This window comes from Thermobia domestica, chromosome 6, assembly GCF_964235325.1.
Source record: "Thermobia domestica chromosome 6, izTheDome1.hap1.1, whole genome shotgun sequence".
In the NCBI taxonomy this organism is placed as follows: Eukaryota; Metazoa; Arthropoda; class Insecta; order Zygentoma; family Lepismatidae; genus Thermobia; species Thermobia domestica.
In genome coordinates, this window is record NC_137459.1 from 81059258 (window position 1) to 81085205 (window position 25948).

A 25948-nucleotide genomic window follows, 5' to 3' on the forward strand; every position below is an offset into this window, starting at 1 on the left:
AATTTAAAGTTAACGTTAAATGAAATAAGGACATGTGTATTGCCGACGCATTGAACTATCATATACTAGGTATTATATTTGTGTCCTACTTTTCGCTTGTCAGAATCTGGTCACAGTACATTAAAGCTTCCACGATGATTCTTTCAACTCTTTCCAACATGTGAGGATTCAGATTTTCAGACCAGCTAAGCTAATTTTAAATTTCTCCGTATGATCGAATCTATGAAGTTCAGGTCATTGGACTATGGTATTCATTCTACAGACTCCCTTCTCCTTCCAATCCAGCCTGTGAGAAATATGTAACCTGAACATTGTTGTAATGAAGTGACACCTGATTTGAATAAACCATTCAGAATGACTGAGAATCATGCAAAGTGCCGGTACCATTTCAGCAAGCTACATAGAGGAAAAATGAGAAAACATTTTGAAATCTCCATAAACCCCACACCATAGTATCAATTTTGGATATTCTTGCAGTCAGTGAACCAGTGACGTTTCATCTTTAACCAGAAGCAGTAATAATGTTAGCTCACCTTCCAAGTTGCAGAAAAATTCACCTCGTTGGAAAGCGTCACTTTCTCCAAGGAATATGGTTACTTTGAATATGAAACGACAACCCATTACACATTTGAATCAGTTGTCAGAGTTGTCTTAAAATGGAAGGTGCAATATCTGCAACTTATACGAATGGAAGTTATTATGCACTTTTTCTGCACTTTATTCCGAGGTTAGATGATTGCAGTTCCCGTATGTTCCACTGTTTTCGTAAGACTGACAAGAAAAATTGTCAAAAACAGCTGTTCTGTATTCACTTATTGCTCTTCCACAATATTGCTTGTTGTGAAATTATCTTATTTCATGATTTCTTTATAGCAATGTTTCGAATTCACTGTGGTCTGTTGATCTCCCCAATTGCCTCCATAAAGAAATGTTTCCACTTAGTCATCGTTCGTCACCAGCATATTCCAACTGTAATCAAAATGCAATACCTCCATTGGTTTCAGACTTAATAGCCACTCTCTATTTAAGAGGTTTAAAATAACCCATTAATAGCTGTTTATTTTATGTAATTCCGAATTGTACTATATAATATATATACTAATGCACTTCTAATGAATGTTAAGTTGTAAAGTTCTTATGTTATATTATTTTTTCAAATGTTTTAGCACAATTTTCTAATAGATAAATACGAGTTTTCTTCCTTGAAATTTCTTAGTTAAGAGAGTAATTCAAGCTTTTTTACAATTCAATTCACCATTATTATTTCGTGTGAATGTTCCACTTCAGACATCACCATCACATCAAATACTCGTTGTTTTCTAATGGTCTTCGACCCAATTGGAAGTCACCATGCTTCAATAAAAATCGTATTGTACAGGTGACTGATGTTAGCCTAGATTAAGCTTAGTTTACACTGCAAAATGAAGATAAATGAGGATTTTAGCTAGCACATCTCTCCTAGGATTCAAAGTACTGGGATTGGGCCTAAATTGCTTTTATAGAAAATCACAATTGCAAAGAGAAAACAAACGTGATGGTATATGAGCTACAAGGAAAAGGTAATTGGATAGTCATATGAAAGAATGTAGCTCGGGGAAAGGGAAACTTAATACAGTACCTGAATGTTACAATGTTACACTGATTCTCCAGGTAAATCTGCTTCTCTCCTCCCAAGAGCGTAAACTTATAACTGCTACGGGTGGCTCTGGCCCAAACACACCAAAGGCTTACCAAATATGCTTACTACTCTCGTCACTCTAAGGACGAAATAGAAACGTAGAAATTCCCGTAAACTTAATAATGCAACATATGGAAACGTTCTCTCTCAATTTGCAACGTAAAAGTCAACTTATCGGTGTGGTTATGTATTTGTACTTCTCACAGAAGAATTGTCGTCTTGGGGAGTAAGCCATTCCGTCAAATATTTTCCTTCAACTTTCTCGTACGATGCCTATGTTACACTCCACCAAGCACTCGAGTTTCCTATTACAATCAACGCGGAAGACCAGAATCCGATAGTAGAAATGGCCGTACTAAGATGTAAAGAACTTGATGCAATCTCAGAAATGTAAAAATGGGAGCAGACGTCTGTTGGCGTTATTTTGAAAGAATGCAAATTTAAATTAATGAAAAGTAAATCGTATACATATTTCTTGTCGGGTGCGTTGATCATCGTCAGGCGTTTCAAAATTAATTATCAGTAATAGAATTAACTGTATAGTTCAGAAATTACTACTACTATTATTATTATTATTATTATTATTATATCCAATTGTAATTATCTTAATATCATATCATTTATACATATGAACATAACATCCCTTCACACACCATATTTTCCTTCACACTATATCATAGTATCGCTCACTCATAATTATTATCTCCTTGTCGATTATCATCATGCTTTAACAAAAGCTGCTTGCGAAAGTATTTCTCCCATCTCTCTCTATCGCACTTCAACTCTACAAAGAACTATCTACTCTTAGAAATCAATGTCAACAAGAATGCTTCTAATATGTATATTCCTAAAACTGAATCTATTTCATATGACCTTAGTTAATACCATGAGATATTGCACTAGACCACCTCTTTCGACATCTCTAATAGTGACCTTTTAAGCACCAGAAAGCAAGCCTGAAAGATTAAAGACTTCATCACCAATTTTAATGAACTATCACAAAATACATGTCAGCATATAAACAGCAATAATGGATTAAAACTAATAATCATCTAGTGGAAACACTTCAATATACTATGTCACAAGTATACAAAGATGTCTTACTCAATTCTCACCAACAGTACTTCCCTCCACTCAGATAACAATGGAGCAAATGTTTTTGCTGGGTATTTTCAAGATGCGTTTATGCCCTCAGAATCAGAATATGCACACCATGCTCTTTCCGTCAACAAGGTGAATACTGGATGCAATCACTTAGAAAACATCAATCACTTGTTTTCAACTGAAGTACTTACAGCTCCATCAACATATAAGAAATTACATGTTGTTTAAAGGAAACGTAACGCATCTCCAGTTTCGATAGGATTATCTATCATATTAAATCTGTCTTGATCTGTTTATTCGTCAGACAGTCATCTACAGCCTCACAATCCGAATAGACTTCATCTTAGCACACTAGAAAATGTCCAAGACACTTAAATTCAAGAGATGTCAAACGACTCCACTCAAATTTACAAAACTGACAATTCCTACTAATTCACCAAGCAGGTCTTTTGAAATAAAATAAAATGTTTAGATTTACATTCCACGATAATGTTCTACAGATTAATGGAGACAGATGATTAATAAAAGTGAATCACTATTGACTACTTGAAGACATGCTAATATGGAAAAAACAGAACAACTCAGGGAAAACCCATGGATACGATGTTATACACCACAAATTTACATAGTCTGGAATCAAACTGATGGTCTTTCGCACCGAAGGTCAGCGCTCTACCACTAATTTTCCGTGTATCCATAAGGAGGTTTCTGACCCTTATAAGCAAACTGTGTTATGCAATTAGATGTGTAAGAGATAAGATTAATGTAAAAACAGCTAAATGTATATATTACTCATACTTTCATTTTATAATAACGTATGGCTTGATGTTTTGGGAAGTACCCCCCAAAATTTTATTATCATCTTTAGACTAAAGAAGAAAGTGGTAAGACTACTAGCAGAAGTAGAATAGAACTCGCCATGTAGAAATATTTTTAAGGAACTTGAAATAATTACTTTTTTTTTTTTCGATATATTTGCTTTTAGTATTAACATATCTGAAAAAATAGTAGCGAATTTATTGTCAACAAAGATATACACAGTTAAAATACAAGAAGTAAAGAAGATATTTACTTGCATACACACAGAAAAAACATATGCAATAAGTAAGTCAATCACCCATGAAGGTACCCTATTATATAATATGCTCCCACCATATATAAAAATCAGATTTCTGTAAATAACTTTAGAACCAAACTTAAAAGTGTTTGATAGAACAATGCTTTTACTCTATTAAAGAATATTTTCAAAATAATTTGTATATGTAAAAATAAAATTTATAATAAGATATATTAGTGAAAAATGTTAATATAGTAAAGTTAGCCGTACAATCTTAAAAGAAGTATTCTCTAATGAAAGCAGAAAAGTATTTAAATTTTATGTAGCACTATAAAAATTAAAAAAAAAAAAAAAAATATTGTGGAATGTTCTCATCATTTAACCTTTGAGTTTACTATTCTATGAAAGAAAGTTCAGGAAAGCAAGATATTCATTTCGATAATGCATTAGGTATAAAAACAATCCAAGTTCAATTGGTAAATTCTTCATGAAATATTCTTCAATCTTAGTTCAGCTGGTATTGTTTAAAAGATATAGGACTGCTTTTCCTTGCATGAAATAAATATATTTATAAAACAATACACTTCGTCTTAAGTTGCTTTTAGTATTTAAATTTGTATATTGCGTATAATTCATTTCAAGATTGGGCCGTGGTGACGGATGCGCATTTAGTGTAAAAGGTTCTAGATTTGAAACGGAACCACACCACACCACATAAGATTTCTGACGTACTAATGCCGTATGCATTGCTTTTCTCGGGGCTTTCCTGTTTATCTCTAGACGATTCACATCTTCCTTCATTGGCGTCTGATTTTTATTATCCTGCAATCAGCCACGTCAGTGACGTATGGCTGTCTCAGCTGTTCAAGCATTTCACTTCACTGGAGGACTTGCACTAAGCAGGATAAAGTGTAGTGGATTTTTCTTTTTATTTTCATAATTCGTTTAAATATTGCATACTCATACGCGTGTTAATATTACGTTTTCATAAATATGTAACATATGTAATATTACATATTCTTATATAATATTACATATTTCTTACATTTTTAAGCGATTTTTGTTACATATTTATGTACATATTTAGGGGTTGATATTACATAAAAATCCGGACTCTACTAATTACACAACGTTTTTCACATCTCTCAATATTGACTTTTTTTTCTTATACTTCTCATATAAGATGTGAAGGAATCGTTCGATTATTTGTAGTTCCTTGTTTCTTAGTTACTTGTTATTTTGCAATTGATCAATTATAATCACCACTCCAAAGAAAATATCCAATTTAAAGGTTATAATTCATAAACAAGCTATCTCATAGTAGTGCTGTTCATTTACCATTGTAGACAGAATCAGAAAAGTTCCAGAAATGAAACTTAGATAGTTATAAACTTAAAAGTCAACCTGAGCCACAGTAGTTTGTACACTTCTATGGTTCCCTTCCCATTATTTTATATATGTGGCCAGTTTAGGTATTTTGTGAATTTAACGTGCTTTACTATATTTTAATCATGAGTAATTTATGTAATCTCATTGTACAACATTTCTTTCTAGGATATTACCTTCATTATAAGAGAGAATTCGGTGAGTGGGAGAAATTGAAGTTGCCAGCAGAAAATACAAGCTATACCTTAGGAGGATTGTTATGTGGAACGAAGTACTATGTGTATCTCAACGCCTTCAATCAGCTTGGAATGGGTAATCCCACTGAAATCATAACAACTCGGACACAGGGTTCACGTAAGGCTACAGTTTCTTTATAGTCTAGGAGATACATTCATATGTATTAAGTAGCAACTAGTTGTCTTTTCATCCTCATGGTGCATAAGCAAATATATATGAATTAATTGTGTAGATGCTTTCGAAGAAGTTCATGAGAGACTTCCAGTTTATTCAAAGGATACAAATGTTTGGATTTGTAAAGAATTTATTTTATTGTGTTTTCTCAATTATATTCTATGATGATGTACAGGAGATGTGTGTTGTATATATGAATTTCAGGTAACAGTTACATAACAATGGAAACTTGTAACAATTTGATTTGACCATACTAGGACAGGTTGCCGTCTAGGATATATGCGATTTCAAGTAAGCCAAACGAAGTGCTACTTTCCTTCCCGGCTCCAGCAGGCGGAGGGCGTACTACGGACATTATTTTCAAGATGCATTGTATACTATATTAAATGAAAAAGTGCACCATTTTATTTCAAAAACCAATAAATTTGTTACAAGTTTACCCTGTCTTGGAATTGGTACAATAAGCATCTTACTGTAGAATATGTTATTATTAAACTAGCAGCGTTCACCCCGCTTCGCTGCGGTCACCCCGGAACGCAATAAACTTTGTTACTTAGATAATTTTTACTTTTTCGCTTTCAAGTGATATGATAAAAACCATAGAAGATTGCACTAATGTTAACATTATATCGCCTGTCATTTATGTTAACCCGCCCCGCTTCGCTGCGGTCACCCCAACCCGCCCCGCTTCGCTGCGGTCATCCCAGAACGCAATAAACTTTGTTACTTAGATAATTTTTACTTTTTCGCTTTCAAGTGATTTATAGCGCCTGTCAGTTATGTTAACCCGCCGAGTCACAGGGTCATGCGGGTTGCATATAAATACGTTTATTTTTATACCTATGATGAACTAATAACAAAGGATTTGTACGTATGGACACCTGAATGGTCAATTATCTCAAGACACTGGTAATTGAAAATTAAAGTGATATGATAAAAACCATCTAGGGTCCACATCCTAACAACCCCCCAAAAATGAAAGAAATCGGTTCAGCCGTATTAGCGTGATGAGCGGACAAAGGATTTTTTGTACGTATGAACACCTGATTGGTCAATTATCTCAAGACACTGGTAATTGAAAATTAAAGTGATATGATAAAAACCATCTAGGGTCCAAATCCTAACAACCCCCCAAAAATGAAAGAAATCGGTTCAGCCGTATTAGCGTGATGAGCGGACAAAGGATTTTGTGCGTTCTCTTTTATATATATAGATTTCACAGTAATCGTACACAATTCAGAAGTTTATTACACAAAGTGAAGTTTATTACACGAAAGTTTTAATTAGTCTCAATTCCACGATTTTCAAATCTTAGTTAACTTTTCTTTCCTTCTTTCTTCAAATTTTGTAAAAAGTAATGTGTACTATTAAGATTTCTTAACATTTTTTTTGGGGGGGGGGTCCATTCTCACAAAAGATTATTTAACATTAGGAAACCGGAAACGTTCTGACGAATTTCCACGTCGTAGCACTACGTTACAAGTTCAAATTGGGTACAAATGTTACCGAAACGGGAAAAAGCATTGATCATTCTTTCGGTAGAGGTATGATAAATAGGCGGACAGGACAAGCGTGATTTAACTAATTTCAGAACTGTAATAAATCTCTCAATAACGCATCACGTACGAGATGATTCCTACAAGACAAAAAAAAAAAAGAAAAGAAATATTTATTTGTTTACCGTAACAAAGAATGTAATATTGAGTATTATGGAATAGAAACGAGTCAATGAGATCTACTCAAATTTCAATCATTATATTTTATCTTTCGCTAGTGGAATCTTAACTTCATGTGGGAAAGTGACATAACTGGTCAAATACAGAGTGTCCGAATTGAAACGCCATAATTTTAATACCGAACTTCTGTAATGCATTTCACCAGTGTAATTCAAATGACCAAGAAAAAAAGGAAAATGAGGAAGAGACAGAGAGAGTGAGAGAGAGAGAGAGAGAGAGAGAGAGAGAGAAATGATAAATGAACGAGCGTGTACTTGGATAGCTTCAATCTAGTAGAGCCTATTTTAAATTTTTACATATGTATAATTTTTGATATTTTAATTTATTACTAGTATGCCATACCCTCATACCAAAACATTTCAACCAGTGCAGCTTCTTGAAAATTGAAATAAGCTGTAAAATCATAAGATTATCTCACCTAACAACTGCCTAAGTTAAAATAAAATAAAAAATTAGGGCTTGTACGTGAATGTATGCAACTAAATGACTATATGAAAATGATCAACAAATAGATTCAAGTTGAATTGAGTGAATGACTATTTGAATAAAGCATTTCTTTTTCATTTAGTACTTCTCTATTAATGTATAATAAATAGTAAGTAAAATAAAATATTTAGCTGACAAGGGACCATTCCGATTTGGTGAATTCAATTGCTGAAAATGATTGTTAGTACTGAATTTAGCACCAAAAGAGACAGAGAAAAAAATTATGTTCAGTGGCAGACCATATACGGGATGGGAGATAAAAGAGGGCAAAATGCGAAGATAGAACGTAGAAAATGTCCGGAAATGCCATGTTAATTTTGAAACGAGTAGAGATTGAGGACAAATGTTGAATATGAGAAATGCATGTATAGCTTCACTGAAAAAGCGTAATGGGAATCATGGAGAACATCTGAAAAGCCGCAGTGTTGGAATTAGCACAAGAAGAATGTACAGGAAAGGGGTCATGTGACATGGCTCTTAAGGCACACCGTCTATTGAAATTAATAGTGACCAATATAGTATATACAGTATATATTGATATATCTTGTTGTTTCCATGGATGAGAAATTAATGAGTCCCATGTATCTCCTCTGCACCGATTCAAATGTCCACTTTCCAGCTAACAAGCGTTCCGATCCACCCAATATTCGTTCATATGCTCGTAAAAGTGCAAATATGACCAAGGACAACCTGAAAGACGTCATAACTGACGTTCTCTGGCTTTCTATAAAGCAGACAAAACTGCTGCTCCTCCTTGATTCATGAAGAACCAATAAAGATGAAGAGTTGGTGCAGAAACCGACAATATTGAACTTACCCGACTCTTTATCCCTGATGGTTGCACGTCACTTACGTAATTTATACAATATCTAGATGTGTTCTTCCGTCCGTATAAGATTTTTTTTAAATATATAACATACACCGTTCTTCTGTCATCTGACTTCAAAATATATCAACGGGACAACTTCATTAACTTGCAATCATTCGCCCACTTCCAATTTACAGCACCAAGGTTCCAAAGTATGATTAGATATGCCTTCTAAAAAAAGTGAATATTTGCAAACAGCACCTTCGCATTCATGACACCTGTCGAATACTGCTTCAATTTCAATACCGGCGACAGCTGTGACGAGCCCGATTCTCCATCTTTAACGTTTTTCAAATGTGCCCACTGTTGTCTCCACTTTTGTACCAACCACACAATCATTCTTAAGGTCCATAACAGTTGCAACTAAACAGAGGTCTCAAACCGTATTGGCCACTATTGATTTCAATAGACAGAGAAATGTCACAGGACCCCTTTCCCGTATATTCTTCTCGCGCTAATTCCAACATGACGGCTTTTCAGATGTTCCCCATGATTCAAATTACGTCTATTCAGTGGAACTATACAGTCATTCCTCATATCCAACATTTGACCTCAATCCCTCTACTCGTTTCAAAATTAACATGGCATTTCTAGACATTTTCTATGTTCTATCTTCGCACTTTGCCCTCATTTATCTCCCACCCAGTATACGGTCTGCCAACACCCTCTTTCTCTCTCTCTCTCTCTCTCTCTCTCTTCTTTTTCTTTTTTTTTTTTCTGAATCCAGCGGTAGCAATCATTTTCAGCAATTGAATTCACCAAATCGGAATGGTCCCCTGTGAATATGTCTTCCTTTATTTGTTCACCCGAGTTTTCAGTAACTCTTGTCTGTTACCTTTTGTAAGGAGTAAAAATTCGACGAAAAACGAGATTCCACCTAGTTATTCTTGCTTTTACCTTGATGTTGTATTCCCAAAATTTCCTATTTCACTATTCTGTTGTTGATGTTTTTCTTACATCACTAAATTTATATTCATTTTTTTTCCCTGTAATATTTAACACAAATAATGAAAACAAGCTGAAATTAAGATGGTCTTGTGTACGAAATTTCCATTTTGTTTTCATTTCTTGAAGTGTTACTACATCCCAAGTCCAACTAGTTCCTATTCATAGTTGAATAAACTCCTGAATATGCTAATGTGCAAAATTTTTATCCTAGGTAGTGTAAATTCCCTGGTTTACCATATTGAATTATGTAATCTCAAAATTGTGTTGGCATGCAAGCTAAATTCACAAAAACATTAAACTTACAACGGAGCTTCAAGATCAAATTAAAATTAATTTCTTAGGCATCATTATTTACAGGTCAGAAAATAAATTCCACACAAATATTTACAGAAAAATTAGTGAGTGGCTCGGTTTGTTTACTTTAATAAAAAATCAACTCATTCATTTACAGTTAAAGCCGACATTTGAATATTTTTTCCTTACAGTATATAAATTAGTTCTAACAAAATGACATCCAGATGCAAATAAATAAGGTTTATGAGCTAGGCAGACAAAACGGTTACTCCAAATCATCTTTAACTAAATGATAAACATAAGCATTAAAAATCTATAAGAGTAATAAGGAAGAAGAAAAGAAGACAAAGGAACAAGAAAAGGAAACAATAGTAAACAAATGGGTAGCCTTACCAATTAGACCAAAATTTTCATATCGGATGCAAAAGTTTAGTTCGGTTTGATTTAGTTTAACGTCCCACAGTTATGCCTGCTAGGCTAAAGAAGACGTGGATCTACTGATTATAGTGGAATCCGAACCACTTTGGTCGTTCAACTATACCCCCACCGGGAATCGAACCCGGGACCAGGTGAACCGAAATCACTCATGCTAGCCACCAGACCAAGCGTGGGTTCTCGGATGTAAAAGGTAGTGGAAAAATATGGATGTAAAGTAGCAGTAAAATCACCTTTTAACCTGGAAAAAGTATTGAACCAATTAAAGTTATTACCTAGGCAACCAAGCCCGTTGAGGCGTTTACTCGATGACATGCCAATGTAAACATACTTACATAGGTATGATAAAAGGAAATATGATAAAAGGAATAGCAACAAGAATAAAAGAACATCTAGAGATTCAAAAGAACAAGATCTAATAAAGTTAGGCTCATCAACACATCTAATGAAGACTAAATATTTCACAAACAAGGTAAACATACTTCACAAAAGGTTTTCACAAATTTAAAGAATTACGTCTGAGTCATAGTTTATCAGAATAAGGAACCTAGAGTTAAATCGGGAAATTGGTATTTTAGATTAAACTTGGAATTACATAATTGAATGTGATAAATCCGGGAATCAACACTATCTAGGATAAAAATATTGCACATTAACATATCAAGAGGGTTTCCTCAGCCATTATTAGGAAATAGTTGGACTCGAGACATGTCAATACGGTAACAAATGGAAAAATAGTGGACTTTTGTACTGAAGACCATCTTAATTTCAACTTGTTTATATTATAATTTGTGTTAAATATTTCAGGAAACAACTGAAGATATCTTGGCTGTAAAAGAAAACATCAACAACTGTATAGTGAAATAGAAATTTTGGGAATACAACATCAATTTAAAAGCAAGAATCTAACTAGGTGGAATCTCGCTTTCCGTCGAACTTTTATCCCTCACGAAATGTAACAGCCAAAAACTGTCGAAAATTTGGGTAAACAACAAAACGTGTGATTTGATTTGGTTCATTTTCAGTTTGCTGTTCCTTTCAGCACGGAGATTATATGAGACGTGAAACTATAACTTTACATGTGATCGGAACCACACCGGGAATCAAACCCTGGTTTCCCACGCCAAAGGCGCGTACGGTAACGCTTGCCACAAATGAGCTCAAAAACAAATAAAAAATGAAATTTTTCAGTTTAACGTCTCACGATTATGTCTATTAGACTAAGGTAGACAAATTATTAAGGCAATTGAATGATGGTGGATGAATCGGTGTAATGGGAATGTGGGAGAAAACGGGAGTACCCCGAAAAAATCCGCGGACACGATGTTGTTCACCATAAACTTACTTAGTTGGGGATCAAACCAGGTACCTCACACACCAGAGGTAAGCGTTCTACCACTGAGTCATCGTGCTCCGCTCCAGAAACAAATAAAAGATGTGTTCAGATAAATATTTTAGTTTACTTCTACTGCTATCGATGAAATACTATCGGAAAAAGCAACCCAGTAACATTACTGTTATCTTTCTAATATACAACGCAATACACCAAGATTATACCACTCAATTACCATTCACTAATGAAAATGTAATAAACCCACGAATTAGCACATAAAATAACGCTAAGTTTCCTTCTTTGGCTCACAAATAACTACGTAAATGAAAGTTTTTGAATGTAAGGGGCGGGAGCTGAAACGCTATATGCATCATTTCTCTCTCTATATATATATATATGCATGAACTGTGGACCTGAAATACCGATAGACAATACTGATAAACATTTTGCGACGTTTTCGATAGAAATGTTTCTACACTACCCCAGAACACGTGACTTTATTTCAAGGCAATGCTTGAAATGACGTAATCAACTTATACTTTCGTACGCACAGTCCAGAAAATACGTTTTGTTATTATGCAATATCCCCTACGAATGAGAAAGAGAGAGAGAGAGAGAGAGTCAAAAAGAGAAAAGAAAATCACTTTCAACCAAGCATATAGATTTTAGGAGATGATAATTGATGATATATATGTATGGCAATGCGTATGTGCTAAAGCGTTTAAAAGAGTTACAAAAGATGCTTTGACATACTTAGCAGATATTTAATTACGATTTTATTCGTAAGTTGAAACTATATATAACAATCACTGTAGGCACAGTTGGCAACAAATATTCTGAGCTTAAATAAAAATATTATTATTTCCTGTTAAATTTTTGTCCAATATTATCACTTAGTTAATACAAAAAGTGTTCAATAAGTTTTGCACAAACGGGTATAATATTTTTATTACTTGCAATATGATGAAATTTTAGGTGAACATATTTTTGTTCTTTGGCTTTAAAATTGTAATAATCGTTGTTTCCTATTGTTCACAGGTAAATCACAATGGGCACTGAAGTAAACATCAGGACCCGACAACGGTCGGTAATGGAATGCCTGTTCAAAACTGGCGATGAAACAGCCATATCAATTCATATGAAGTTGCTTACGATTTATGGGGATCACAGGTTGGATCGCGCCAGTAATCGAGCCGTTGGTTGCAACGGTGTAAAACGATAATTTCACTCTTTTAGACAAACGAAAATGTGACAGACCATCAAGTGCAGTTAGCAATGTGACCGAGACTTCTTGGAACATGGCTCTACAATTGACAAAGAACGTTATTTTGTCACTGGATAAGGTACGATGTGCTTTCCAGACCAAGGCAAGGTAAGATCATCAAACTCCATTATGATAAGGCCAAGCCTCACACAGCCATGATGACACAGCAGAAAATCATGAAAATGGTATGGGAAATCTTTAGTCTCCCTATAGTCCGAACTTGGCTCCTTAAGATTTCTTCCCGTTTGGTCGTCTGGAAGCTTACCTGCGAGGAAAACCATTCGACAGTGACAAGAACCTCATTTATTGTGTGAAACAATGATGTAAAATTCACTCACCTGAATTTTACCAAAGTTCATTCAAGGCTTGGAAAGAACGTTGGACGAGATGAATCATACCAGATGGAGGCTACATTCAATGACATGGTAGTACCTGTACTCAAAGGATCAGAAGTATGTTTACTTAAAATTTCATCATCATATTACAACTAACAAAAATATTATCGCTATTTGTGCAAAACTTATTGAACTTTTGTATAATATTTCATAAAACTTCCTTATTGAATTCGAAGAAAAGTTCACGGAAGATATTTAAAAAAAAAAAATTCTCCAAGATTTCATATTGTTGTTGTCAGTGAATCTTCTCCGAAAGTAGATTATATAACTGTATAAAATATATATAAAATGTATATAAAATATATATATATATATATATAATTGAAAATCACTATGTTTGTGACTCTAAATTTCCTAAAAACACCCGACCGATCTCGATCAAATTTGTAACATGGATGAGGTTCAAGACTGGGCTGGTTTTAGGCTATTCACTTTGATGGTAGAACTGAGGGTTCTAGGGGAGGGGTATAAAAAATAAATAAAACTTAATAACTCCTGAACCACTCGACCGATCTTGATCAAATTTTCAACGTAGATGAGATTCAGACCTGGGATCGTTTTTATGATTTAAATTTAATGGAGTATTATAGGGGAGGAGAAGCAGGAGGAGATATATAAAAATCAATTTATATAAGACTGAAAGTGACTATTTTTGTAATTTAATAACTCTTGAACTATCCGAACGATCTCAATCAAATTTTCAAGATACACGAGGTTCGGATCTGGAAACATTTTTGTAATTTCACTCTAGCGGTAGATCCTAGAGTTCAGACGGGAGGGGGACATATAAATAAAAACTAATAAAACCTAATAATTTTTGAACCAGCCAACCAATTTCGATCAAATTTTCAATATATATGAGGGTCGGGTCTAGGGCGTTTTTCATCATTTCATTTTGACGAGCCAACCTTGGGGAGGAGGAAATACATATGTAAAAGATTTTTTTTAAAAAAAAGGGACTGCTTTTGTGACTTCATCACTCTTGAACCACCTGACCGATCTCAATCAAATTTTCAACATACATGAGTTTAGGGGCAGGAATTACTTTAGGCTATTTACTTTGACGATCCAACGTAGGGTGGGGGAGGGGGAGAGAAGTTAGAAATGATTAAAAATGACCGATATTAGTGTTGAATCCATAGTTTTCAGGATCAATGAGAGAAACAATGACACTTCTGATGCTGTTTTAATCCAAGTTCAGCCCTGATAGTTGGGGAGGGGAAGGATACAACGTAAGAGAGGGGGATAAACTTTTAAAAATGATCGAAAATGACTAATATTAGTGTCAAATTCATAGTTTTAGGAGTAGCTGAGATTAACAGTGACAATGCTGATGCCGTGTGCCGCAGCACAGAGGAGGGGGAGAGGGAACTATGTATAATAATGTTCGAAAATGACTAATATTAGTGTCTAATCCATAGTGTTTGGGATCATTCAAATGAACAGCGACATTTCCGATCCGGTTTAAATCCAAAATCAGGAGGAGGGGGAGAAAGAGATATATAAAAATGATCAAAAATGGCCATCATAGTGTCGAATTTATAGTTTTTTGGGTCCTTTAGATGAACAGTGATACTTTCGATCTCCTTTAAATCCAAATTCAATCCCGCAACTTGGGGGAGGGGAAGGAAGAGATATTTAAAATCATCGAAAATGGCCGATATTAGTGCTGAATCCACATTTTTTGGGGTCGCTGAGATGAACGGTGATATTTCCGATGCCATGGCCCGCAACATGTGGGAGGGGGAAATATATATAAGTATATAAAAATGGTCAAAAATGACCGATATTAGTGTTGAATCTATAGTTCTTGCGGCCGCCGAGATGAACAGTGACAGTTCAAATGCTGTTTAAATCCATTTTCAGCCCCGACACTTCGAGGATGAGGAGGGGTAACATACATTAAAGTGACTGGAAATGAGCAATATCAGTGTGCATTTAAATTATTTATTTCAACCCAACAAAGCGGGTAATATATGCTAGTATATATATAAAATATATATATAATATGGTACACAAGGCTTCTTTCGTAATTAAGTACTAAAATAATTAAAACAATAATTTTAATTACAGATAACTGTAAATCGTGCAAACACCTTACCCTTCCTAGCTTTTGGTTTTCTAATAGAAGCTTTATCACGGAGGTTAAAAGCAGGAGAAAGAATAATAATAACATCAGGAAAATAAAAGGAATGCAATCATCAGGGTAGAGTAATAAAAAAAAAAGAAAAAAAAAAGAAAATACTTGTCCAAGCAGCTGGTGGAGTAACACATCATACATTGGTTGACTCAATTTGTATTTTTCTCTGTTTTATAGTGGAAGGTTCACAGCATATATTGGTGTTTCTCAATAACCGTCTCCCATACTTTACTCCAACTATATCTTATCTAAATTCAACTTTGGATTTCTCAAGCAAATAAACAAGTTTTCGATAACAAGACTCTTTTTCATTTTTGACTCCAAAAAAAATTATTGAATCTTTAACACTGTCTTGTATTTCTTTCAAATGTTTCAACAGTCCCGAAACCGGGTATTTTCCTTTAGAGTCTCTAAGATGTTCTTTAAACTCGTATTTTGAAGTTTCTTTTTGTCATACCTATATAGTCCTTCCGACAACTGCACTGTATCGCATAAACACCTGATTTTTTGCTAGACTTGATGTAGTAACTCTTGAATTGAGTTTTATTTATTCATTTTTTAAAGTTTTGGAAGACTGCAACGCAGTATGTAACCCATATTGTGTAAAGATCTTACTTAGTGCAGCTGTTAATCTCGGGTATATAGATAGTCCGACCTACTTTATGTTAGTGGTTTCTGTTTCTGGACTATTGGAGCTTAAATTTCTTTTAACATGATTAAAACAGCTTAATAAAATTGACTTTGGAAACGCAAGCATATTACCTACGTTCAACAAGTAACCAATCATCTTCTGTAATTCGGATTCCAATGAGGTAAGTAGTATAACACAGAAAACAGTTCTTGCAAATGTTTGCTTTGGTTATGGTGATGTGGAGACCTATAATATATATATATATATATATATATATATATATATAGGGTGTCTCAAAAGTCCCTTGACATAGGGTAACTCTGTTATTATCAGAGCTACAACAAAATGTAAGAAGGAAAACCGTTTCCAAACATGACGTTTTCAATCTAAAGTGAAGAAATTTTTAAATCGGACGAGCCGTTTGGACTGTATACTCTTTATGCACCCAATGTTAAATGAAAATGAAACGTTGCCCTTTACCTGAATCCACAACATAAATGAATGAAGTTACTGTCTGTTATGCTAACGTGTCGATAGGCAGCCCCTATTTCAAACATGCCCCCATTCACCATACTCTTACAAAATTTGTCACCTCCCGTCCCGTCCATCCCTCCCAGCCCCAGGTAAATGGCAACGCTGCATTTTCATTTAACATTGGGTGCATAAGGAGTGTACAGCCCAAACGGATCGTCCGATTTAACACGTTGACCGCCATGTGCATAATTCTGATGCACAAATAGTGGGGTGCAAAATACTCCGAAATATGGCTTGGCGGCTTTAAAGAATTGCTTGACTTTAGATTGAAGATATTATATTTGGAGATGGTTTCCGCACTTACGTTTTATTGTAACTCTTATAATAACAGAGTTTCCAGGGGATTTTTGAGACACCCTGTATATTATGTGCTTGCAGAGGCCTTATAATTAACGCTATTAATAAACTTGTTATTGAGTCTATTGATGTTTAAATCTAAATAGATAAATTTACTCTTTCTCATGTTCTACGATGCATTTTTAATTACTGAGATCCGATTTAATTTGGTTACTAAAAATATAAAATTTCTGAGTTTCCTTGTACCGAAAAAGTACATCATCAACATACCTATAATATCGTACTGCATCTAGTTTCTGTTTCATAAGAATCTTACTTTCAAAAGTATGGAGAACGAAGTTAGCTAAGAAAAGAGACAAAGGGTTTCCCATGGCTACACTTTCAATGTAGTGGAAAATGGTATCTTCGAATAAAAAATATTGAATGACAAATAACATTCCAGGAGTTTGAGTGTTTATTTCATATGTATTGAGTTTCTGAGGTGCAAGGTAGATGTTATGGCCTGATAAACAATTCTAAAGGAATTAAAGGTTACATATTAACCACATCTATTGAAGTAATTTTAATTCGGTTAATGTTAATTAAACTACCTATTTTATTTTTACTAGATGACTGTTTTTAACAAAATATGTAAAAGTGATGTTCAATTCTTTAAAGAAATTAACTAACAATTTAGCAACTTTGAATGCAGGGTGACGTTAACACAGAAACACAATTACACAATTGGTGCAATATAGCTGACAAAGATAATAATTCTGTTATCATTCCAAATGAAATGTACAAGAAAGAAATACTGCGAAGAGTGCAAGACATTTTTTAAGCTAATTTGACTTCCAATCCTTTACAAAAAGTAGTAACACATCACAGAGTTATATTATCATTGCCAATTCTAGATGATTCTACAGTAAAAGCACTAAAAACTACACATCATTGTTTATCCATAATTTACGGTCTGAATTGAATTCATAAGATGAATGTTCCATTAAGACCTATTATACCGGGAGAATGGCTCTGCACAAAGTGGCTAGATGGTTAGTCAGTGTCTTTAAAGAACTGAGCATTACTTTTTTTCACATTGTGTTAATAGCATCTGAAGAAAAACAGCAAATAGGTAATTTCTTTAATGCTAATCATATTAAATGACTTCAATTGACGATTCTTTATAATTGGTATATGAGCCCGCAACATCCACCTTTAACTTCAACAAACTGAATATAGATATAGATATATATTTTAAGCTGTATCGCATCGCAGTTTGCAGTTTGCTACACAAAATCCTAGAAATGCGATGCAAACAAAAAATTGTATCGCAAAATGCGATCCATGTATGATCATAATTTATTACCGAAGTGTGGTATTTTTTTAAAAGAAAACAATTTATCATTGTCTTTCGTTTATGACAGAATGGTTCTCATTGATTAGTCTTCTTGGACGTTTATCTTTAGGTGTCAGTGGGCTCTCAAGAACACAATCTACTACTGAATACAAACAAACTTATTGGAAACAGACCATAGAACTGATGACAGATACCATATCCTCTTCGACACTTGATTCTATCTGTAAATAAAAAACAAGACAAAAAAGGCTCAATCGACTCTCCAAATCCAAGAGTCGAGCTTACTTTTCAAAAACTAGATTACTAGCTAATATACGGGACATTTGCTATACTCTTTTCTGCCCTCCTATTTTTTTCATATTTGTTTCACAGTATTGACCCAGAAATATGCATCTGTTTCGCTACGCTCGCTTATTTTGCATTGATGTTACGGAAAAGAAAGTAGTGTTTGGTTTAAAATGTTTAAAATATGGGAAACAAACTGGATCCGAATAGCATTTGGCTACAATTAGAAACTAGACTTTGTGTGAAATGAGTTACTTTGTTTTATCGTAAAATATGAAGTTAACTTCCTGCTGTTTAATTCCAATTACCAGTTTCTTCAAGTCATTATGGATTCACAACTTAATTTAAAAATAAAAGAAACTTTTATACGAGCACATTCAAAAACAGCTACCAGTTTAAACAATCTTTAGAATGTCAAAGTTAAAACTTTTTAAAAATATAATTGCTGTTACTTTGCCTTACTTTGCTTCTCATTATCATACTTGTTTCTGATGCATAGAAAATGTTTATTATTTCACTGTATGAAATAATAATAATAATAATAATAATAATAATAATAATAATAATAATAATAATAATAATAATAATAATAATAATAATAAAATAACAATATTGTTTTCCTTGGCTGCCGAAATACAAAACTTTCAAATTGCGATGCAAATTTAAATTTGTTTCGCATTTTGCTACGCAAGAGTCAAAATTAAAAAAAAAAAAACCTCATATATATATATGGTTGTTCACAGGTCGCCATGGTGATTACAAATGTGGGTCTTCTGCTAGCTAATTTAAGTTCTGAACATGTACGTCTATGTGTCAAATTAGTAGCCAGGTTGAAATTTTGGCCGCTAAATCGCTGTCGGTGACTAAATGTTTTACTTTGGCGATAGACATTTGTAGAAAAATGCCGACCAAACTATCCCATTTGGTTAGTGGATTCAAACTTGGAATTTCGTGTCCTGGCTATAATATATAGTAAAGCATTATACACAAGTCATTAATATACTTTCCTAGAAGTGTCAGAAATATAGCGTTTAGAGCTAATAACTGATTCCGTGCAGGTTGAAGTCCCCCAAAACTTTGAAAAGAAAATCACTTGTTTCAGGAGTTACCACACCGGCCAAAGCAAATAATAATAATAATAATAATAATAATAATAATAATAATAATAATAATAATAATAATAATAATAATAATAATAATAATAATAATAATAATAAAAATTAGGCATTTATGAAATAAAGTGTGGCTGCCGGAAGGACTATATAGGTATAATAAAACGAAACTTCAAAATACAGGTTTCAGGAACATTTTAGAGACGCTAAAGGAAATTAAACAGTTTCGGGAGTGTCAAACCTTTTGAAAGAAACAAAATACAATATTGATGATTCATTAATTTTATTTGGGCCAAATATGAAATTGAGGGACTTGTTATCGATTCTTTTTTAATCTGTTTAAGAAACCCAAAGATAAATTTAGATAAAAGATGGTTAAGTAAGAAATGGAAGGCGCTAATTGAGGAATATTAACAACATTGGCATAAAATTAAGTCTATCATGTTACAGTGTGTTACTCCACCATTTGATGAGTGACCAGCTGTTTGGGCAAGTAATGTTTCCGCACTATTCGACTCTGGTGATTCCGTTCCTTTTGCCTCCCTGATGTTGCTATTATTTTTCTCGTGTTTTTAATCTCTGTGATGAAGCCTCTATTAGAGAGTCGAAAGCTAGGAAGTGCAAGGTGTTTCCAGGATTTATAATTATTTGTAAGTAAAATGATTATTAGAATTCTTGAACTTGCAAATATATTGTCTGTAATTACAACAAAGCTTTTTGGAGGATTTCCGCGTTCGTATTAAGGATATTTTATATATTGTTCATTCAATGTGGTTGATAGTATCACAGTACGGTCTTTTGATTCTCGATTTTTTTTTTTTCACTTCTTTCTACACTCAGTTGACGAGTGCTTAAGCTTTGAGAGCTAACTGCCTATATTTAGCTGATTGTTTTTCTTCACAACTATCTAAATATGTTTTTCTTAACTATCTAAGTACCTTTTATTTTCATTTTTTTTTTTTTTTATTTTAACGTTCCATGATTATGCTCCGAGGCTGAGGAAAACGCTTAATATGATAATGAATAAAATGGTAAATGAAGAGAGTGGGAGGATACGAGAGAACCCAAAGAAAACTCACTCACACGGTATTTGCCCACACCACAAAGCTCACTTAACACTAGCTGGAACTATTTTGATTTTAATCTGTTTGTGCTGCGATTCATTCATTCTAGCTCCTTATATACATATAGAGTATAACATAATTAATGTAACAAGCGTCCGGAGATGATTCCTGACATTGAGATATGCAAAAAAAAAAAAAAAAAAAAAAGTTATTATGAACATATAGTATATTGGCAGAGTTAGCGAGGGGCGAAATCATAGGAACAGCAAGTTCAAAGCGGTAAATATCGACGTGCAGAGAGACACAAACATACATTGGTTGGGCACATCAAAGGACATATTCAAAGTTTCCTCCAGGGACAGCAATGCGTGCGTGTCAAAGCCGGATAATGGATTGGCGAACCCGTTCGAAGATACCTGAATCATGGCGAACAGTTGCACAGACGTTAATGATACGCTGTTGGAAGTCGTTGACATCGTTGAATAGAGTAGCATACATCACCCTTGCCATGTGTCTCCACAGATAAATCCAGTGGAGTCAGACCAATACACTGGAACGTATTGGAAAGTTGTTGTTCAACCACCAGCGGTTATTCACACTGAATTGCGTGGGAACTCCATCATGCATGTACCACATGTTGCGGTGAATTGCTAGGGGAAACATTTTCCAATAATTCGGGCAGTGAATCTTGCCGGAAGGTCAAATACAGTGCTTCATTCAGTCTTCGGGGTAGTATGTATGGGTTGATCAGCTGATCATGGACAATATTACACCATACATGAGTCCAAATTGGTGTTGATGATGAGTGAAAACCGTACCGTGGGGATGTACATTTGCCCACGTGTGTATGTGTTATGTTTTGTGGACGATTTCATCCCTTCCAAGCGTGGCCTCGTCTGTGAACTGTAATGATGCCTAAAACAGCATGATGGTAGCGTCTATTGAATGAATCACTAGCAGAATGTTTCACGTGGTTGTAAATCCGCTTCTGTCAGTCGTTGTACCCTCTTCAGGTGGTATACATATAAGGCATATTCATGTAACGCACACCACACAGTCATGTGACCAACATGCATTTGACGACTAAGTTCCCTCGTACTCGTATCTGCCTCATTGTATGCAGCTTCTAACACATATTTGTCCATAGTAGGTGCTCGTACACCACGGGGTCTACCAGCATCCACATGGATAGATGGTACGGTCCCCGTTTCACACATGCGCCGATAAATTGCTGCAAACATCCTGCATGATGGTTGGCGTCTGTTAGAGAAACGCTCCTAACAGTGTTGTGGTTTTTCTCGCCCATTGCTAATCGGCATGACGGTACATGAATAGCATGTCGGCCTGTTCGCGGTTTGAATAATACACCATGTTTTAATCGAGTATTGACAATTGTCCTATTCAACACTTGCAGCACAATGACCTAACTCCTGTACTCTAACGTTTTGAGCACAAGCTCGGTTGTCTGTGTGAACCGAGCAACTACGTATTGAACACTAGTGCCACCTCTAGACCGCCATCTTTAAGCTTATTGGTTTTTCGATATATACTGTTTCGAATTTACTGTTCGCACTCTTTTGGCCCTCGCTAACTCTTCCAATATTTCCAATATGCTATATGTTCATACGATCTTATTTGTTTATCTCGGTGTCAGGAATCATCTCCCGACGTTTGTTATAGTAATTAATTTACATAATATAGTGGAAGACCAGATAATAGATAAGTCTCACCCACGACTTGGATAAAAGTAAAAATAATTCAAGTGATTTTATGTATGTCATGTTTCAAAATTTACTTTCTGCGGTTCAACATTCAAGATCTTTCTTTATACAGTTCTCAAGGTAGACAACTATTGAAATGATTACAGTTTTACAAAACTCTTGGAATATACCCATAGTCTTTCACTTAAGAAAAAAAAAAAAGAAAGAAAAAAGAAAGGAGAGGCAGTTACATATATTTTGAAAGTGTTGATGAATTACGACGTTCTATGAAATGTGCATGTAAAACTACGGCAAATAATCTTATAGCTCATTTTCTTTCAGTTCCCATTGCACCTAAAAAGGAGGACTTGATAAAAGTTAATTCAACATCGATTTCTCTCGATCTTGCTTCTTGGCAAGATGGTGGTTGTCCGATTACGTCCTTTGTAGTTGAGTATAAACTTCATGTAGAATCAGATTGGAAACTAGTATTGAATAATTTGAAGTTTGAGCAGGCTGAATTCTTAGTATTGGACCTCAATCCAGAAACTTGGTACACATTACGCATGACAGCTCACAACAGTGCAGGATCTACATATGCAAACTATGACTTTGTCACACTCACTTATTCCGGAGGTAAGTTTAAAATATAAATTATTATTGATGGTATTACACAACAATATTTTCTTCGCAATAAATAATTTTCCATTAGTTATAGGAAAATTAAATACCGTGTTTGAGTTATATATAAGAAATAGAGGAAACAGTATTTATTTATTTTTTTTTTTTTATCATCATATCCTCTATTAGTGCAAATTAAATGAAATTCAAGAATTAAAAAATTGCGACCGGTCGTGAATCGAACCTAGGTCTTCGGCTTATTGTGCCTACTCGCTAATCACCATGCTGCCCAATCCACAGAGACTATTCTACAACTCCAGTTGTGTTTAAACTTGGAAGTTCAAACTGTTTACTAAAAATCCATAACAGTTGAATAAAAATTACATAGGTGAGCACTCATACTACATTTGATAACACACTCCTATTGACGGCTAGATTCCGACCTCAAGGGGGAAGATATGTAACTGAGATAGGGACAGACTGAGTAGTGTAGTTGCTGGTACAAATGCAACCACGCCTTCGACATGAGAGACTCAAGTTCAGTTTTTGCTAGGAGCTCTTATGGTTCGAATCTCATGTCAAACTGTAGACCAACGTCTCATATAGCCTTGCTGCCGGAAAAGGACGTTAAACTCTAAACCAAATGACCAACTCAACGCATGACGGTAAAGTGAAGACGCGGACCTATATCCTACCCAGTCGCACGTTTTCACTTTTTGCTAGTCATTGCGCTTTGCTGAATTTATTGATTGATCTCTTCTTTAGTAACCTTAAGCTGTTCCATACATAATACCAATAATAACAAGAAATGTAACTTTTCTGGAATTCCCATAAGTTAATAATGGAATATATTAAGATATTTAAAAAAATAACAAAATTTTAAAAAATGATAGTATCTGACTCGGTATTTATTCATTTTCAGTTGGTAGATAAATATTTTTCTCTATCTTACTACAAAAGTCAAGAAAATGGGTAATCAAAGTTCTTTTGATGTGTCTTTCTCTCTAAAAACATTCTTCTTCAAGAACGATAAAAAAAAGTTTAAACAGTGTGGAATTGTTTTACTTTTGTTCAAGTAAAATAAACAAAAGGATATATTAAACATTCAAATCTCAAAATTTTCTCTGCCAAATCAAACCATACTACCTAACGTCTTTAATATGCGTTTGCAGTCATGTATACATCTAGATAGTAGTAGATCATTTAGATATATAAATCGTGTATAAAACGTTGTGTATTCCGTGAAATATTAAAACTTAACAAGGAATAAAATACTGCTATGCGAACATATATTGTAATTTTTTATTATATTCTTAGTAGTTTCCATTCAAGTTTTTAGTTGTTCTGTGTTTGCCATAATATTGCTTGTTATTTATTTTTTCAGCAACTATAGCGCCAGAACTTATAGTTCATTCTGGTTACGGAAGAAGCTCCTTTTACAGTGAAATTGGAATCATAATACCAATTGTTGCTGGAATTGTAATTCTAATAGTAGCTGGAGTCGGAGTTTATCTATATTTAAAAAGAAAAAAGGAAATGTTTCCCGCCAACAAGTACGGAGGTAAAATTATGCTTTTAATAAATGTATACCCTACGATTTTTATCTGTTGATTTTTAAATAGAAACTATAATTTGTAATATCCAATTAAATTTGTAGTATCCAATTAGCAAGGTCTAGATTTAAAACTTACATTTATTACTTCAACTCAGCATAAAACTGTATAGAGAAGTCGTGTCATGACTTTCGCTAACGATACTTATGCTGATGTACAATGTTTTAACACGAAAATATTTGTTTAACTCTAAACTCACATTGTACAATGCAGATTTACTCTGCAGGTTTGAAAATACCTGTAACATACTCCCATCTGGAATTACCCTCCGAACTACGCACCAAAAAAACAGAAAATAGCATTCCTGAAGTTATCCTAAGAATAGTCTAATAATGACTTGTAGTAAAAGAAAGCAAAATATTATACATGTATATAGTCAGAGACCAGGAAGAGCATGTTTTATCAATTCATTTTAAGCACGTTTCAATGAAAATGGTGATATAAATTATTACTTAACTTCGTATATACTTGTAGGAATAAATTTTATTCCTTTCATCTTTTTAGAAAAAACGGCTGGAACAGACGTAGCTCTGGAAACAGCTCTGATGTCAGAGATGGAGAAGAAGTCATGCGGAATGAGCGGCGGAGGAATGAACCCCAGAGATTCCAATTATCTTGCGACACCCGTGAGGGTGTCTTTAGGTCATCAAGAAGACATCAGTCCATATGCTACATTCCGTCTTCCAGCACCGGGCATGGAACCAACAACAGGTCCAGGGCCGGGTCCAGATTTGCCACCTACGCAGCATAACACTCAACATTGCGATAAGCTTCAACTAGCCACATCCGTAAGTATTTCCATTACTATCTTCTTCACCGGCAGAAACTATAATATTATCTAGCTACTAAGCATCAGTAACAATAAAATTGGCAACAATATTTGTTTTCAATTCTTCTGCTCGTGCTTGCTCTTCCCTCCACCAGCTTAAAATTTAGTTGAAAGGATGAGGAAACTGTTTGAAGATAGGATATATAGATATATGCTCCTCAGGCGAACATAATGGTAAGCACCACTTCCCTTCAAATTGAGTAATTAGCTGGAATGGGTTTGTGATCGAATCACAGAGGAGTATATAGGTAGCTGAATTTCGAAAATGTACCTGCAGATGGCAGGGTAAGTTTGTTTGGTATTTGTCATTGCATTGATCTGATAGGCCAATATTCTTTTCCAGTTTACTCTAAAGTTAGAAAATGTGATTTACCATGATGTTCACCCGAGC

General features: G+C 34.4%; 1 protein-coding gene across 5 annotated transcripts in view; it reads left to right on the plus strand.

The window, feature by feature from the left end:
• LOC145688072 (cell adhesion molecule Dscam1-like) overlaps window positions 1–25948 on the plus strand; it is a 1774182-nt gene that overhangs the window by 1713313 nt on the left and 34921 nt on the right. For all 5 annotated transcript variants that reach the window (XR_014131839.1, XR_014131838.1, XM_081761792.1 and 2 more), the window contains 4 exons: window positions 5394–5579; window positions 22837–23130; window positions 24500–24676; window positions 25233–25516. Coding sequence is in view for 3 of the 5 variants with exons in the window: in XM_081761792.1 (XP_081617918.1) it covers window positions 5394–5579; window positions 22837–23130; window positions 24500–24676; window positions 25233–25516 (941 nt within the window). In the remaining 2 variants the exon portion in view is untranslated. The remainder of the gene's footprint in view (window positions 1–5393; window positions 5580–22836; window positions 23131–24499; window positions 24677–25232; window positions 25517–25948) is intronic.